Source organism: Anoplophora glabripennis, unplaced genomic scaffold (assembly GCF_000390285.2).
Source record: "Anoplophora glabripennis isolate ALB-LARVAE unplaced genomic scaffold, Agla_2.0 scaffold72, whole genome shotgun sequence".
Lineage (NCBI taxonomy): Eukaryota > Metazoa > Arthropoda > Insecta > Coleoptera > Cerambycidae > Anoplophora > Anoplophora glabripennis.
Genome location: NW_019416536.1, coordinates 187,726 through 206,367, shown reverse-complemented (window position 1 = coordinate 206,367; position 18,642 = coordinate 187,726). Strand labels below are relative to the sequence as shown.

General features: G+C 34.7%; 1 protein-coding gene across 1 annotated transcript in view; it reads right to left on the bottom strand.

Annotated features, from left to right (window-relative positions):
* The window catches only part of LOC108909011 (protein pangolin, isoforms A/H/I/S-like), a 149,282-nt gene that overhangs the window by 108,140 nt on the left and 22,500 nt on the right, over nt 1-18,642 (bottom strand). Inside the window, exon 3 of the mRNA XM_023454887.1 lies at nt 13,075-13,178. Within this exon, the coding sequence (XP_023310655.1) occupies nt 13,075-13,178 (104 nt within the window). The remainder of the gene's footprint in view (nt 1-13,074; nt 13,179-18,642) is intronic.

Here is an 18,642-nt window from a genome sequence, read left to right as displayed (position 1 = left end):
GTCGTTGCTTTTATTGTGACCGAAAAGGTTTCTCCCGTTGGCGAAACGTCGATGCGTGCTTGGTCGTTGCAAAACGCTCTTATCAAATCGGTACAAATCCGTGTAAAATGTTATCTGGGGTCGACGACCCGGCTATATTTCTTCGAACCTCCAAAGCTGGGAGGACGCACCACATCTCGACCAACAGCGCCTACTACATAATTATAAACACTACTGCGTTTTCAATATCAATCCCAAACAAATTAAATTAAAGGATATGTCACTAGCGAATTAATTACGTTTCTACATAAAATTTTTTTAATGTTTGACTAAAACAAGAAAAAAATTCGAATGTTAAGGAAGATCTTAAAGGGGCCATTAATGTAAGAATTAATTTGGTATGTAGGCTTCCGTGTCTTTCGACTGTAAAATTGTTCAATATCATAAATTCTTCTGAAGAAGCGAGCTATGTGACTCTCGAAACGTCAAAAAGTTTAAACCGATGACGTGACAATCTTACTAAGTAAAGTACCCCGACAAATAAACCGCATGAATTTATACATTCAGAGCGATAAACATTCCTACGCTTTAATGGCGGTTAATAATAATTATCGTAGGATAATAGTCCAGTCGACAGGGGCTCAGTGGTAGTAATTTTCCATCAACCCTATTTTTTTTTACAAAACGTCTACAAATATATAACAATACATTAGAATCTACAAGCGCTACATAGTGAGGAAAAAATGTTATGTAAGGCCGGCGCCACACGATATGTCAAACGTTGGATCCAATGTTGGAACCAAAATTAGCACACTAGCATTTGGCAAATGCTTCTTTCTGCCACACGGTGGGGTGAATATTAGACCCAACGTTAGAAGCCAACATTCGAGACCAGCAAAAATGATATTTAAATGAAGTGCGATATGATATGCCGTAGAGCTGCCGCCTTCAAAACTATGAACGGATTTGAATTTTTCATGTCAAAAAAAAAACCCGAATCCATAATTCTGTGCTTTTATCTTAATTTATTAAGATATTATTGGAAAAACTAGGAGATATAAACAAAACTTTGGCACCCTGTTTCATTAATAGTTTAATAAAAAAGATGTAAGAAATACATGAAATACACACGATTGGAAACTTTTTATACGATTGCAAAAAGTATAAATTGATTAATTTTTCTACTTTGTTATTTTTAATTTTATAATAATAATAATAATAATAAAATATATAAACCTACTGCGACAAGAAAACAAACAACAATCACGTGACGGCAAGCATGTTAAACGCTCAACCGCTCGTATAGACGTTCATCGAATGTTGCTTCCAACATTGCAAGCACCCTTTAACGCGGGTCAAACGCGGACGTTTGACACATCGTGTGGTACCGGCTTAACAATTTACGAATTTACGAAAAAATAGTTAAGTCATTTGTTTTTCTTCAATATCTCGTATTCTGCGAAGTAAAATCATTTTAGTTCTAAATGTTTTCTACAAGATGGCAATTTCTGATAGCAAAAATAATTTTGCAATTAACAAAAATATGCAAAATTATTTTTTTCTTAAAATTGTTGTCAATTTTCTAAAAATTAATTAAACCCATGAAACTTATGGAAGAAACTCTTCAATTGTAATGTATTTCAACGCATTTGAGAAGTATTATACGTGGTGATAGTTTTTTTACGTGAAAGTATTGTTTAATTCTATAAATGGATTTTGAAGGAGCGTTAAAAACACGTTTTTTGACGAGTTTTGTTCTATTATACAGGGTGATTCACAACTTATTAAAAAAAATTGGAAATAGATGCGTCATGAAAAATGGAGCCAATATCGTAAAAAAAATTTTGATAAATCTTTATAGTTTCCGAGTTGTAATACTTTGAACCTAGCGTCATTCGCTTTCTGCGTTATGCGCAATGCGCTCTCTCTCCCTCTCCCTCCACGTGGCCCCAGGCGATTACGAGTACTGAAATCCGATGTTAGTAACATTTTTCCGATAGTGTTTACATTAGTTTTTCAAGTGTCAAAAATGGCTTACGTGTTATAGCAACTCGGAGTTGATGGGTATCGTTTTCATTTATGATGAAGTAAGACAACAATTGTGTTAGTTCGTAGAAACTGGGTGCGACGGGCTCAAATATGTTTACACGTCGGTGGACAAAATTTTGAACAGTTATAACAGGTATGTCAAATTATTTTATTAATTAAAACCACAAATTAATTTTATTAATTAACAATAACAATAGCGGCAAAAACATTCAATTTGCTGATATAAAATAAGTGTTATAAAATTTTCTTTATTGCGTTCCTTGGTAAAGAAATTCTTTCAATTTTTTGTCCATTAATTTTTTATTACACTGCTGCCGTGCCGATCGAGGTCAGGTTTTACAGTGGACCAGTTTCCAGTGGTGTGCAGAAATATATTTTCCAATCATTTTCGAACTGCACTTTTTGATTTTTTTTACAAAATTGTATTTGTAAGAGTCCCCTGTACATTCATGTTTTTTTTTTTGATAAGTTCTGAGACATCCTGTATATTCGCACCGATTTGTGAACAAATTGTGGGGTTTACGGAAAACGACCACGTTTTGGGCCTTTATCGACTGGACTATAACTCAGTTCTAATTAAACGAGCGATAATGCGACGGTCAAGTAGCGCCTGGCCGACAAAAACGCCTCGTCTAAGCGTCCGCGCGCTTTCATATGCAGATGGGCCGTATGCAGCGTCTTCGCAGCAATTAATCCAGTAATAGTTGTTGATACTGCGCTCGGACGGCTATTGAACCTCCGCAACCTTCGATCTCTGTGACCCGACTAGTTTCGCCGGGCTCCCACTAGCGTTGGCCTGACATTTTTATCGCGTGTACGCGGGCTTTATTTGGGCATCGCCGTCGTGGCCTGTCGCATAAAAATCGACAATGGTCCGGCGTGGTTTCTCGGATGCCGAGAAAAACATCTCAAAGGTCTGGTTCTAGGTTACAACCGCACAGAAGCAACGACCAAAGATCGTCACCTCACCGCTAAAGGCAGTATCAAATTTTACCCATGTTCTGAATCCGAAGTCAAGAACCGCCCGTAAAACCCAAAAAAGTGTCGCAAAAAATCGAGCCTGCCACAAAGACAGCGCCGGTCAGGATTGAAAATTTTCACCGATGTTCTGAATTCAACCACCGGAGCTGTCTACGGAGATAATCCTAGAAACCCAACCACATTCGATGACATGTTCAAATAGGCTGAAGGTGAGAAATATCAGCGAAAGTCTAATTTGAGAATTGGCGGATCCATCAAGAGTTGTGATCAGACGTCGACTCGACGAAAAAGCAGGAGTGGAAAGATAACCGTGGATCAAATCAACGAATGGTGTTACAAAGAGTGTCAAGAGAGCTACAATATTAGAACAGTCAGATTACTAAGTAGTGTGGACAATTTTATGCAAAAATTGCTTTCATTCCTAAACTGATCATAACAAACAAGTCCAACTGCGGTGGTTTAATTTCTTGGTTCCGGGCCTCATTCTAATGAATTCCTTTCAGTGGAAATTCACAATGATGATAAAGACGCAACAGGACATGTGAAAGTCATCAACAACACCATAAACACAATTCGTGGGCAAGACCTAGGAACATTTTCACCAATTGTGTAAGTACTGAGAAATTTTCTATGGTACTGCTAGTACGTTTAAAGCTACATCTGAAATTCTTTTAATTCTTAATAAAAAACGTGATAATACTAACACCCTACCCCTTCCACTTTACCTCGGGACATTAACAAGATACGTACGGCTTGATTGCGTAATGACGTGGTGGTTTCTGAGCCGAGAACAGATTCGAAATCGGTTTGGGAACGGACCCAGCATTCCGGAGGTCATTGTACAAAACACGGCTCGTCAGGTCCAGGTCAGGTGCTTCACCCTTAACAAGTGCCTTGGCAGGTACGCACCACGTCCGAAGCGGTCCTCACACGCCTACAGGGTGTACCCGAAAAGCACCCGCAGGCGACAGGCAGAAATACACTTCCATTTATCATTACACAATATCATTCTGCGCGTTGTTTTCAGAATAGTAAAAATTATATTCAATATTGCTAGCAGTTTTGAGGAAATATATACTGGGTGTGACGTAAATGTAGGAAATAAATTAAACGGTGGATTTTTTGGCTTAAAAAATAAATGTTTCTCATTTATGAAGTTATGCTCTATGGGTTTTCTTTTCCAAGCTACAGGGCGCTAAAAAGTTTCAAAAAATTTAGTTTTTCTCCAATAACTTTCGAACATTATAATGAAACGAAATTTTAGCCTTAGCTTAATTTGATAATCCCCTAGTAACAGCAAAATGATTACTTTGTAGGTTACTCAGTGGCGTGCGTACGGATTGTACCGTAAGGTTTTTCGAAGAAAATTGTGGTAAAAACATTACCCTCTTGAGTTTTATTTATAGCTCTTGTAATTTTTCCTATAAACAAAACTTTTGTAAATACCATTTTTTCCCACTGCTAACATAGGAAAATAAAAATAACAAAAACATTCTGAAGTACGCTTTGACTCAGCCACCGAACATGGTCAAACAGGCATTGAAAAAAGACTTTTGCATTGAAAATGATATTAACAAATTAAATTTTTTGAAATTTTTTTAGCGTCCTGTAGCTTGGAACTTTATATGACAAGTATTTGTTTTTTAAAATAAAAAATCTTTTAAACTGAGTTTCTCCTATAAAGTCGACCCAAGATGGCGAACATGACAAAAAAATGCAAAAAAAGTTTTAAAAGATCTATCGATTGATTTTTTATAAGTATCGATTGCTTTGTTATTTTTCGAGATTTATCGAAAAAAACGTTAAAAATCTCCTCATCTCTTCTTCTACACTGTAACTTGTTTTTACGTTCTCATACTTGCTATTTACTGTAAGTATAGTCCACAGCAAGCAAAAAAAAAGTATATTTTTAAAAAATTAAAAAATATTCGTAATTTCTCAAGATATATCGATAATATTAAAAATCAATTAAACATATCCTATTTTTTTCTTAAATATATAAATATTCACTATTAATCTCCATCAAGCGCATCGCTGTAAAAAATTGTGTCCTCGATTTTTTTTAGATAAAAAAGTTATATCGGCATAAGAAAGCAGTAGAAAAACATTTTTTTTCTTTAAATTCGTGAAATGTCAGCAATTTTCTTCTTGGAATGTCGTTTTCATAAAATAGAAATTGAAATGGTTGTTGCCCAAAATAAGTGCATTTTTTTTAAGTCCTTTTTTGATTCTTAAAATTAATAAAATCGTAAAAAATATTTAATAGTATGGTAATACAACTCTTTACAAAGAAAATAAGCCGAAAATCGTCACTGTAGGATCATCCGCTGAGAAGATCTAGCCAATTTTCGAGAGCGCCATACTTACACTAAATAAGTAAGTGTGGGAACGTAAATGTAATCGAGTTATAGAATAGAAAAGAGGAGATTTTTAACGGTTTTTTCGATATATCTCGAAAAATAACAAAGCAATCGATATTTATAAAAAAAAAACAATCGGTAGATGTTTTTAAAACCCGCAACACTCTGCCTTAATATTTTTCGATTGGAGCTATAGTTTTTTAATTATTTAAGAAAAACCGTTGTTTCAACTTTGCGAATTTTTTTGGCCATTTTGGATCTAGTTTAAAGAAGAAGAACCTCAATTTAAAATTTAATTTCCTATAAGGTCATATTTTTTAAGCAAAACTACATTCTTTATTGACATTGATATCCCTAATTATTCGATACTTGATAGATTATATCTTCGACTAATCTTGAACAATAATTTTATCTAGTATAACAAAACGTGTATTTTGTCGAAAGATTATTGTGATTGTCATTTATTATTTACAGACAGTATGACACTCAGATAAAATTTTTTAAATAAAAACTCGTAGTAAAAATACACACATCACATGAAACGTCAGTTTGACTTAGATCTGGTGACGTAGCTGGCTGGCACGTTCAACGGAGAACTTATTTTTACCCACGAACAACAAATAATTTAAACAGTTACAATTAAACAATGGCTGCATGGCCTATGAAAAAATCAGTCTATTACAATTTGTCTAATGGGAAAGTAAGGAAAAAATTTCCTGTCTTTACGTACATGATGATTATGGCCCGGACATATGTACACAAATATAAGTACGATCAATTTCTAGGACCGGACGATGAATTTAATACACAATTCATAGAAAAAGGTACATTTTTTCATGTTTTTTTTAAGTATGTTGCTTTTACATGTCCTTACTTCTTTTAGCAAATCCTACATGGCAAGCCTTTAAGGCAGGGTTTCGCCAGGCGCATGTTGCGACTACTTATGGCACAGTTCCTTCCTCAGTATCCATCACGCAAGCGAAACCATGCCTTTAACATCGACAAGACTAACTATGCAATAGTTCGTGTTGCTATTTCACCTATTTATATGGTTAATTGCGTTTTATAACTACGTTTCTTGTACACTGAAAAAATAAGAAATTAAAACAAACATTAAAAGAGGCGACAAAAAATAAATCATAAATGTAAAAAACCAACAAACTCGTAAAAAGTATAACAGAATTTTTTCTAAGTTCGCGCTGCGATAAAACACATGTATTTCAGCAGTTCCAAAACAGTTTTAAACACATTTTTAATTATCTTTTTTCTCTATGACCTTAAACGTCCGATACAAGTTTGTGACATCAGTTAACTCAGGTTTTGCTCCTTTTTCGCCCCTTTAAATTTTTGGCAGAAGTTCATCAACAACCTACCCTGTACTGACTAGTACTCTTACATTAAAATATATTATTTCTCGCCTATGGTTTCCGACGCCAAATATGAATCATGTGTGTCGTCGTCCGACCACTAATTACGATAAAACACCGCTGATATCCGCGCAGCGAATATAGCAGAGGAGGACATTACACCGTTAACGCCCTGTACATCACCGAACCGCACATTACATCTTCGATTATCGTCCCATAAAACGAGATATACGTTACCTCCACGTCGTCCCGGCTTGTTCCGTAATCTTTATTGTACTGCAGTGGTATCTATTCCGTATTTATTGGCATTATTAATTGTACTTTATCACTGGAGTTAATCTGGAAAACGTCGAGTCATAAATCTATATTTTTTGCTCGGGTAAATCTCACTGAGGAACCATAAACCTTTTTGTTTCGTTAAACGTCAATCTTCCGTTCAAGAGAAAAAATTATATGCCATATTTCCGCTCTCAAGAACAATCAAAACTGATGAAAAGTAGAGTTAACCGATTTTATCGACATTACTCGTCTTTCTAGTTTCGCAGGAATTTTTTTCCAGAGTCTAGGAACTCTTACGATAATGACCCCGGCGTGTACGTAAATAGATGCTCATTTAAATTCATGTCGAGGAACAATGCATTCTGAACTTTTTGTGCTGTCCGTTCATCAAATTAAAAATAACCATAAATCAATCAGGACGGACAGCGCTCACCTGGGCCAGAAAAAAACGGGGTTCTCGCCTTCTTAATTCGAAAGTGACTTGAAAACGGTAAACCGGCCAATTGCAGTCCGTTTCAGAAATATAAGAAAATAAAAAATATGTATCGGTTGACAAGTGTGTTTGCACTTTTTTAAAGAGGTGTATAGTCCAGGCGTTAGAGCATTCGAGGCGTTTGTATTTGAATATTATGTATTTCAATATTATGTAGAATAAGAATACGAGTTTGCCTATTCCAAAAAACCATTGCTAAATTCAAGGGAACAACAAACATAAAAAGAACGAAAAATTACCCGTTTTTCAACATACTTTTCCCTATAAAATTGAAAGTAAGCCCTAAATAAAAAAAGTCATTGTTTATTTTTTGTTTATTTGACGATTTTCTATAGTTACAACTGCTAATTAAAAAAGTAAAGTAAACATTTATAAATATTAATGAAACTTTGTGAACATGTCAATTCTACCCTAAAAATTTTGTAACGATCTATAGCGTGGCGTAGGTTTAAATTAAGGTTTAGAAAGGGCACACAATTTTTTAGAAATACTTGTTTACATAATAAACAATGATCAATACTAAAACTACCTATTTTTACACTTTTATAACCATTTAGAATTTTTTTTTAATTTTTCAACGTTTTACCCTATAAACAATCATTTATTGCCCAGGGAATTTTCTATGCAATCGACAAAATCTTGCACACATAAAAACTACCTCGTAACGCTACGCTACGTGGGTTTCAAAATGCGTATGCGCGATAAAAGATTACTTTCTCGGGAACAGTAGTACTTATAAAGACGATTTTTGTTTTAATTTGATATAGTATATTGAGAGGAATACGAATATGTCCACAAAAATGAATAAAATAAATAATTTTTGCACGAATTTTGAGTTTAAAGGATTATGCCACTTTCGTTTGCTTTTAAAAAATAGTTATATTATGATAATCAAGTTTTATTAGTTTGTGTTCATCAATGCATTCCACGAAATTAACGTTTTAATGATTAAATTAAAAAATATATATTTTCTTATTTTAATGATATCTGTTAATTCATTGCAGTATAACAAAATTTTCTTCTATATCTCAGAATCTACACAGTAGAATGCTGTCGTATTTGGTTAAAAAGCAAGGGGTTACAACGTAGTTTTTATGTGTGCAAGATTTTGTCGATAGAAAATTCCCTGGGCAATAAATAATTGTTTATAGAGTACAACGTTGAAAATTTTAAAAAAATTCAAAATGGTTATAAAACTGTAAAAATAGGTAGGTACCTACTATTAGTATTGATCACTGTTTATTATGACAACAAGTATCTCTAAAAAATTGTCTGCCTTTTCTAAACCTTAATTTAAACCCACGTACGCCGATAAACTTCTTGAAATTTTCTTAATTAACAATCCTGTCAATGGAAAACCACGCTATCGATCGTTGCAAAATTTTTATGGTAGAATTGGCATGTTTTACTATTTGTTCACAAAGTTTCATCGATATTTATAAATATTTACTTATTTTAAAAATTGCTCCAAGTATACATATGATTTTCTACTAATTTTCGTCCATTGTTAATGCATAATTCAACTTTTTTGATTCGCTGTTGTTGTAACTTTATAGAAAATCGTCAAATAAACAAAAAATAAAGACTTTTTTTATTTAAGGTTTTCTTTCAATGTTCCAGGGAAAAATATGCCGAAAAACGGGCAATTGTTCGTTCTTTTTGTAAGTTTGTTGATCCCCTGAATTTAGCAATGGTTTTTTAGAACAGGCAATCTCGGATTCCTATTCTACATAATATTTGGGATGACTTCAAACACAAACGCCAAAGTCTACTTTTACTGCTCTACCGCCTGGACTAGTAACTGTCCACATGAGAAGTTGTCATGTTGAATTGCGAGTTTGCCAGGTTATGTGTCAAGAAAATTATTTAGAATAAGACTCAATCCTTTATTTTCACACTGAATATTAAAACTAACTCTAATCATGTACTGTGGCGGATTCTAGTTCTTAAACTAAATGTTAACTATATGGTAAAAACAACATTAATATCAGTAAACTAAATCTACCATAAAGTTTTAAATTGCACTGTTTAAAAAAAAATAGTGAAATTACACAAAAAACAAATTTAACAAATAAATTCCTACCTAGTTATTGAAAAATAAAGTACTTAAAGACTTTTACGGTACCATCTGTGTTTTGGGGCACCACTTTTGTAGCCGACAGTACGTTTTGGTTCCGAGGCGTCATTTTCGAGTGCGGCAGTACGCGATTGACAACGCCGAACCAGAACGACGCGTTCGCGTTTACGCTAAACGTCCGAACATCAAGAATTTATACGAACACACAACGCTGTAATTATATGGAATTTATATCAATTAATGGGGGACGCCCGTCTTTGATCTTTAAAATGTGTTGATCTGTGCTAACCGTACGGACGGATGATTGACGGGGAATGTAAATTTAGGTCGGCTCATGTGCCGAATTCTAAATATTTGTGCGGGGTGCCGGAGCCACGCTAAAAAAAAATCCGATTGTGTACGGCGTCGAATCGATCTGGAGTAGATGTGGTACCAAAATAGGTTTTTGTCCGTGCGTTTCCACGGGACGTTTGTTTATGTGAAAAAGTTCGACAGAAATGTGACCGGTGCCGAGGAAAATAGAAATAATATTTACCGATTTAGAGAATTTTTGTGGTTAATTTACAGATGACGAATTTAGGACCAGATAAAAATAAAAGCGCAGAGCGGGAAAATAAAATTTTACCAATGTTTCGAAATTTTCCCGCTGTAGCAAACGATGTTAACAGGCATACTACCGATTGAGATCACGCCGTTGCAGGGAAATTTAATTCCGGATTTTTGAAAAAAATAATTCCAAATTTTAACAAAAATTGGACTAAAACAAGGCCTATGGTCGCCGTTAACCAAAATTAGTTACAGATCTATAACTCTTCGGAGACTGCCAAATTCTCAAACTCCACGCGAAAGCCACTGTAAAACCCTTGCGGACCCAGCCTGGAGCGGGTTCGAACGTCAACCCGTGTATGCAATTTTTTACTTTTGCATTGTATACAGTTCCCGGTATCGCGTACGTTTATGGTAAATTAAGAGAAAATTTCAATAAATCTCAAAAAAGAGGAATAATAAAAATTTTGGCATAAAACCAGGATAAGAAATAGCATTTATGTTTGGTCCACTATGTATCAGTCGATTGCCTACGCGACGCTGAGCTTATTAGCGGCCTTCCGCTCTTCGCCCCCTCAACCAGCGCACTCTAGACTCTTAACTGTCTTCTTGGCGCTCGCAGTCATACGAGAAAAGCATACGGTATGTGCATGACCTTCGAATTGTTTTTCATGCGCCTGACGAGATGTGAATGTAGAGCTTATCGCGGCATCTCCAATTTTTCATAGAAAATTTCACCCATGTTTCAAAAAGAATTCGATAATCCTTCAAAAAACTATGTATCCATGGATTCGGCCAAAACTACCAAAATCATAGACAGAATGTCGTATTTCTCATAACCGAAGACCGGTGCAGGAAAACGGAATTTCAGGCATGTTTCCAAAAATTTCATTGTACTTTCGAATTTTTGGCTAATTTTTATTTGAAAAAATCCAAATATTTTGAAATTCGAACTAAAGCAAGGATTTAGGGTCAATAAACAAAATAGTTTATAGATCCACAACTCATTGGAGACGACCACAATTCATAAAATGATATTTTTCTGTACTAATTTTCTGATAGACTCTGACATCGCTACAGAGCTTATGCGGAACCAACGTAGAGAGTGTTCGGACGTTTACCCAAGTACCATGCAGTTCAATAACCAGTGTCGGATCCTAGCTCTAAAATTTTATATTTGATCTATAAATACGGATTGCTTGCATTTATTGTAAATGAAATAAAAATTCAATAAACCTGACAAAATCGAATTAATTTTCTGCCAAAAAATTAAACGAGCTTAAAATTCCCATAGCTCACGCAACTCCTAAGGCTTCCACGCACAAGCTTCTAAGGTTTCCAACCTTCCATATAGGCTCATAAAGCTTCCATACAGGCTATAATACTCGTCAATGCTAATACAACCTAAGTGTCAGGTACAAAAAGAATGTTAAGTTGAAAACCTCCCCCAAACATAAAATACAAAAAATAAACTAAGCGTTTCGTAGTTTACATCTTCAGGCGAGCAAGGGACTAACCTCTCTACACTGCAGGCGAAAATAGAGAACCTATTTTCGATTTTTCTTTTAATATACCTAGTTATTTTATTAAGTATAATAATGTATAACATAAAACAAATATCAAGTAAACAGATTCATTCTTCTACAAAAATTGTGGGGCATCGAAGGGGCCATTGAACGGTACATATTACGATTTCCGGTCTAGACTGCAAGTGGTGTTTTTAGACCGGAAGTTGTTTTTTTTTTTAATGGAAACACCCATTTTACCACGGATTTCGATTGAAAAACGAAAAAAAAAGAACTATTTTCTTATTATTTTTCTCGATTTAACCCATATTTTAACCATAAAATGGCCATTAAAAAAAACAAAAAAAAGCAAGAATCTTGAGACAACGGAGTACCTTGTTGGAATCACTTAAAAAAAAATGTTTCACACAAAAGTTGCAGGGTGATCTTGACCTGACCTTAACTTCAAGGTCGTTTGAGGATCAAATTCAAAATTTTAAATGGAACCCTCGAAAATTACAAGAGCGGGAAGTTTTACAATAAGGTGTGAATTTAACCTCAAGAACAAGATCAGATATCAAGGTGATTTTAAGGTCGAAAAACTGTATACCTAATTATCAACAACTTTTAGCACTACTCAGAAATAATGACGTGGACGTAGTAGTTTTTTATTCCCTATGGGGTGCTTGTTTTCGCTGAAATGAAGAATTTCTTCAGATTTCTGAAGATTTTCATGGACTGAAGTGTGCATTTGATCTTCAAAAGTCAAGGTCATGTCAAGATAGCCCCATTTTCACCCTACAACTTTTGTATGAAACATTTTTTAAGAAAAAATGATCCCAAGAAGGTACTTCATTGTCTCAAGACTGTTTTTTTGTTTTTTATGACCATTTTATGGCCAAATATGGGTTAAATCGAAAAAAATAAGAACAAAGTTTTTTATTTCGTTTTTCAATCGAACTCCGTGGTAAAAGTTACTTCCGGTCTAAAACACCACTTCCGGACTAGACCGGACGGAAGTCATAATATGGATTTTCAATGGCCCCCTTGGTGCCCTACAATTTTTGTCTGAAACTTTTTTCGAAATAATCGAGTCCAACCAAGATATTATTTTGTCTCAAAATAAATACCCCACCCGGTATACAGTAAATTAAAGGTGTTTGCAGATCGGCTCTAGCTGATAGGGCTTCCCAGATATTTTGAAAAAAAAAAAGAATTGTAACTATTTATTTGACTAACTTTCAAATTAAAAATACGTTTATCTTGCATTTGTCAAAAAGGTGTAAAATCCGTTTTTGGAGATAAAATTTAAAGTACCTATTTATAATTAAAATTGCATATCTTTGAAAAAAAAGTACTGGTAGCGCCATATTATTCCGTGGCGGTAGAAGACAGGGTCAAAATGGTAAAAAATATAAATATTGCCCATTGTACTCACCATAGACACGGGGATGGGTCCAGCCGCTCCATTGGCGTAGCTGTAGGGGGAAACGAGGTATCCCATGTTGAAGGATGATGAATGAGGGCCGGGTTCGACCTTGCCTGTAAATCAAGAGAGCAGATGAAATCGAGAAAAAAACAACACCAAATCTGGACATAAAATTACAACGAACTGATGAAAAAATAAATACTTTTCGAGATATTCACATTTAAAATTAATGATGTTTTCAATGTAATAATTGCTTTTATTCCAAGTTGTGGTTTGAGTTTTTAATGACAATTTAGGCGTTAGTGTAATATTGTTGAGGATACTACTATTTTTGTATTAATAACTTTTTTGTGTTAGTGAGCAGCGATAAAAATGTTTGCCAACACAGGCACAGAGATACCATAATAATGAGCATGTGACGTGATTTTGATTTACGGGGAAGGTCGTCAAAATGAGGTACAAGCATCTCCACATTTACATCCAAGACCGCGAGATTTATTTACCTCGCTGTCCCTCTACATAAAAATCAACTGTATCCTGTTTTTTATACCTGAGTGGTTATTGCAACAAAATAATGAGAATGAAAATTTCACTAAATGAGTGTTAATAACTGACGAGGCAACACTTACAGAATGGAGTAAACAGCTCGAGGCCCCAAAGATGAATTTCCAACATAAATTATCAATTAAGTTATGGGCGGGTATAGATAATGGTATTCTAATTGAGCCTTTCATTCCACCACAGAGATTAACTGGTGCCTATTAACTGCGCCTTTTTTACCAACGATACGTTTCCTCATAGTTAGATCGGACGCGATTGACCTGTTTTATGGTGCGCGCGATCGCCAGACCTAAATCCATGCGATGATTTCTACCTGTGAGGACTGAGGAGAACTGTTCAAAATAGAAATTCAGACGATTGAAGGAATTGGCTAATTATGAAGTTGCCGTTGAAAATTTAAATTACGTAGGCATTCCGCCGATAAATTCTTTTATCTCTCTGGATCTAGAAAGTTTATAAAATTATTATACTATGTATTAACATAAACTAGTAATATTCATCTGAAAGGAACATCTGTTTTAGTTAATATGTTAAAACTCGGCTACATTGTGCCGTTTTCTTTCATTTTGTGTTTAATGTTACACCAATTAGGAGAAATGTCGACAGGAAACATAAACAGAATCGACCAACTGGCAATTATTTTTAATAAAAAAAAATATAAGCTGGCAAATACAACAAGAAGTGACAAAAACACAAATGTCTGACACTCCCACAGTTCCATTCAACATTTTCTTCTGCCTGTATCTGTTGAAATTAATAGAAAATGACAACAAGTACGGAAAATTAGACGGCTCTGTCTTGCTGTCAGAAATTTGTTTTTCAAAGCAATCGGTACAAAATTATGAGACAGAATTTAAATATGAAAACTGACAAAACCAGGTTTCTTGCTTTTAGCATAGGTCGATTCGTTTTTGTTTAAAAGTTACAAGCATCTTGAAAAATATAATTTCACATTTCAAGACGAAATTCGAGCACTTTGGCCTTTTGGTTTAGGAGATCTCAATAATGTGAGGTCATTGGAAAATATTGAGGTTAGATTCGAATTCAGCGACCCAAAAAAACATAAAAATACATTATGTCTGCTGTCTAAAAAATTTCTTAATTTGGCCATAGATATCTTGGCGAAAAATGAAAATTTCTTTAAATCAAAAGAAGGGTAGAGATTCTACTTTTCAGTGGTGTAATTGATTTTTGGGAAAAAAATTATTCGCGATAACCTTGAATATAGCAAAAAACCGTGTTTTTACACATTTAGGTTAGAATATCTCGGAAACCTAGGGTGATGGGTCAATACTGAGGACAGATTCGGATTCAGCGCATCAAGAACCTTCGGGCACGTATTTGCTTTCTGGGTTTTTCCTTTTTTAAAATTTTGTTGGCCTGTGTGATTATTGTTATAGCAACCATCATTTTTATTTATCAGGCCACTTTGATTGAAATATGAAATTATAATTATATTTTTTCTAAATTCTTGTAACTTCTAAACAAAAACGAATCTTACTTATACAGTGTCCCAGAATAACGTGTACATCGGAAGACCACAGATTCATGGACTTAGCGATTTCGGATATAGGTGAATTAACCTAAATCTGCCTATTTTAATTATATCTTTTCCAAAATACAACATAATGAATTAAATATGATAAGTTTTTGAAGATGTTAAATATGTCAGTTACTAGCTTGTGACCGTCTGCTAGATGTCACTAGCTAAGACCTTACCCAACGACATAACTCCTTTGATAGTAGGTTTTTTACAGTGCTTATCGTATATTACAAATTACAATGTAAAATCACCCTGTAAATTAGTAAATTTTTTGAAATAGTACGCCTCAACGAGTCCCAAAATAACGAACTCTAACATCGTCCCCCGGCATATTCGTGTATACACCATCACCATACATCACCATCATTTAGGCCATAAATAATATCTAGCGATGAAACTACTCCCGACTCCTCTGTCGGCGAATATGGTGGGGCCTTATTAAAAAGCCAACTTAGTAAATCTAATCTCGACATCTGGTCCTTATTTGTAAATAAGGCCTAGCAATTACTCAGGCCGTAACGGATGAGATCTTAAAAACAGAATCGTCCCGATGGCATACGTGTATATGGTACGGTAAGATTCACGAAGCTATTCTCTCATAAACATAACTTTCGATAAGATCTCGAACGCCGGGACGGTACTGTCGAAACTTACATAACGACAAAAGGCTTTGAACAATGCAGCACACTTTTTACGTTAAAAAAAATCAGTGATCTATCTTGTGCTAAAGAAAACTCATATATAAGGTACGTTCCAAAGTTAACAGGACTTTTTAAAAATAAAAACAAAAAGCTGAATTCATTTTTACATTAAAAAATCATCCGCAGAGCATTTTTTTTAAAAGGGTTCAAAAAAGGAATAGGACCTATTCAGTATTAATATATTTTTAAACAAATAGTTTTCTGTTGGAATGTTGAAAAAGTTTTTAAAATAGCCAAGTTATTTTTTAAAAGCTATCGGTGTTATGCCGAAATAATTTAAAGTCTCACCCTGTACACCAAGCACTAAAACAAACAAACAAAATGTGAATAATAACAATAATAAATCGTAGATAAGGATGTTTCACTTTTACGATTTCCAAGAAAGAGATAAGCAATAAGAGCCAATTTGTTCGTGTTGAAATTCCAATGGCATAGAAACGGGCAAAATTTTAATAAAAAAATACCTTTCTTTAATATCGCATCCAATGGTTTCACAATGCAAATTTTGCCTAATTTTTTGGAAGTTCTTGTCAACTTGGACAGTCGTTGAGACTACATCTGGTGACCTCGGATCTCATCTTTTTATGAAATAAAGTTATTTAAAAGAAAAAACAAATTTTAGAATTTTAGATGGTATTTTGAAATGGATAGAAATAGAACACTTCTTTAATAGACGTATAAAATTGAGAAAATTATTTTAAAAACGCTGACAAAAATATGACTAAATAATACGCTCAAAAACCTGATAAATACGTACAAATACTAGTGGACAGTTTTATACAGGGTGTGCCAGTTTTATTCTATTACAATTAGGCAGTGCATAGACAAAAAGTAATGATATTTTGTCATATACTTATTTCAAAATTTTTACCGTTTTCGAGATACAAGACGTTAAAAATCTCCACAAAAATTCATTTACTGTAAATATCTCCTGAAATAATAAAAGAATATGAACTAAGAAAATCTCTAAAAACAGGTGCAGCCACATTTTCAAACTATTAAAGCTTCTAATGCAAGAAAACACGTTCTATTATCACCGGCTTCAAATATACACGGAGACATAGTCCCACACATACACTGAGGGAAATATCATCTATCTATAAGTAGATATTGATTAGCCCTAACAAAATTCTTATTACGGTCGTTATTTGTATGACAGACAGACAAGGGACCCTTCTTTTTTGCAATGTTGAACACAAAACAGTTATACAGGGTGTTAATGATCTTATGTCAAACATTTAAAAGGGTGAAAATGAGCAAAAACGGAGTTAGCTGATGTCACAAACTTGTATCGGAAGTTTAAGGTCATAGAGGAAAAAAGCTAATTAAAAATGTGTTTAAAACTGTTTTGGAACTGCTGAAATACATGTATTTTATCGCGAGTACTTACAAAACATTCTGTAACACTTTTTACGAGTTTGTAGGTTTTTTATGAAGCCGGACTGTATTCAAAAGTCAGTTTGTAATATATTGTTGTAGTGATTGCTGTGCTGTTTTTCAGTACAGCACATTGAATAGACGTATTTCCAAGTTTTCTTTTGAAAATGGCGCATTTATTTAGCAATCGCGAATATTATGATATGCTCATAACACAGGCACACAAAAAAAAATAATGTCAAGACCCAGGTAGACCCCCTACCCCTCCGCTTTTGGGGTCGCTGAAACCGAATATGACCATTAAAAAAAAATTTAACTAGACATTTCCCCGTTACAACCCCCATACACTCCCTTCTGGGAGTTGAAAAGTAAATTCTCATACAAAGTCGAGTAAGGTGAGTATTCCTTTGTTTTCTGGGCCACTAAGAACGAAGAAGTCTACCAAAAATGAATAAGACCCGTCGTTACCCCGTAGCGTCACTTTACCACCCCCATACACCCCTTTATTGGGGTTGAAGTGTCAATTTTCATGCATATGTGGAATTTAAAAAACAAATTGGATTTATAATAAATTACATTTAAAATAAATAGTTTATGAAAATAATGGAATAAATGTAGGAACAGGGGTGCCTGACGTGAACTAATCCCTTCATCCCTTCATAATGCATAAAGAAATTATTCATTTTCTAAACCCCTTAAAACCGTACTGCACTGGATCCCTTGACAGGCAATGATTTAATAAATTGCACCGAATATGATCTACTATAGCTACTGTCATTGCTATTATAATACAGATTATCTTAGCAAAACTTTATTTTTTGTCGATTTCCCTCAGTGTAGATAGTGTGAGATTTGACAGCTTTTACACAATCTTGTTACTCAAAAAACGTCACGTATAATGTAGAAGGCGCTGACATTAGAATGTTTTTACACCAAAATTCGCTTTGATTAAAAAAAGTATGCTAACCTCCCCGTTTTTATCCGATAAAAATAAAACGAGGTTGGGAGGAGAGCACTACGACCCGCCACTGTTCAACGCAACTTGAAATTTACATTTCGATCTGTTTCATGCAATCTGTGCCGATTGATGTGCTACACTCGTTTTGGTCTTCTATTTCCTAGAGGTGAATAGGCATCGACTGCCTACCAAAACCCCTCCCGAGGCCAGTCTCGACCGAGGAGCAGCAGCAGCTCGAAATTCGCATTTAGAACCGGGCAGCAATGCAACCGGCGACGCGAAATTACACGTTGGCCGGCGGCCGCAAACGCGAATTTAATGCCATACTTTGTATGATTCCGGCGTTGTTTACATTCATACGTCGTACCGAGTGATGCCTCGTTGTGTAGCCTCATTTAAATGAATTATGTGAGAGCGTAATGGGCGGTTGTGGGGCT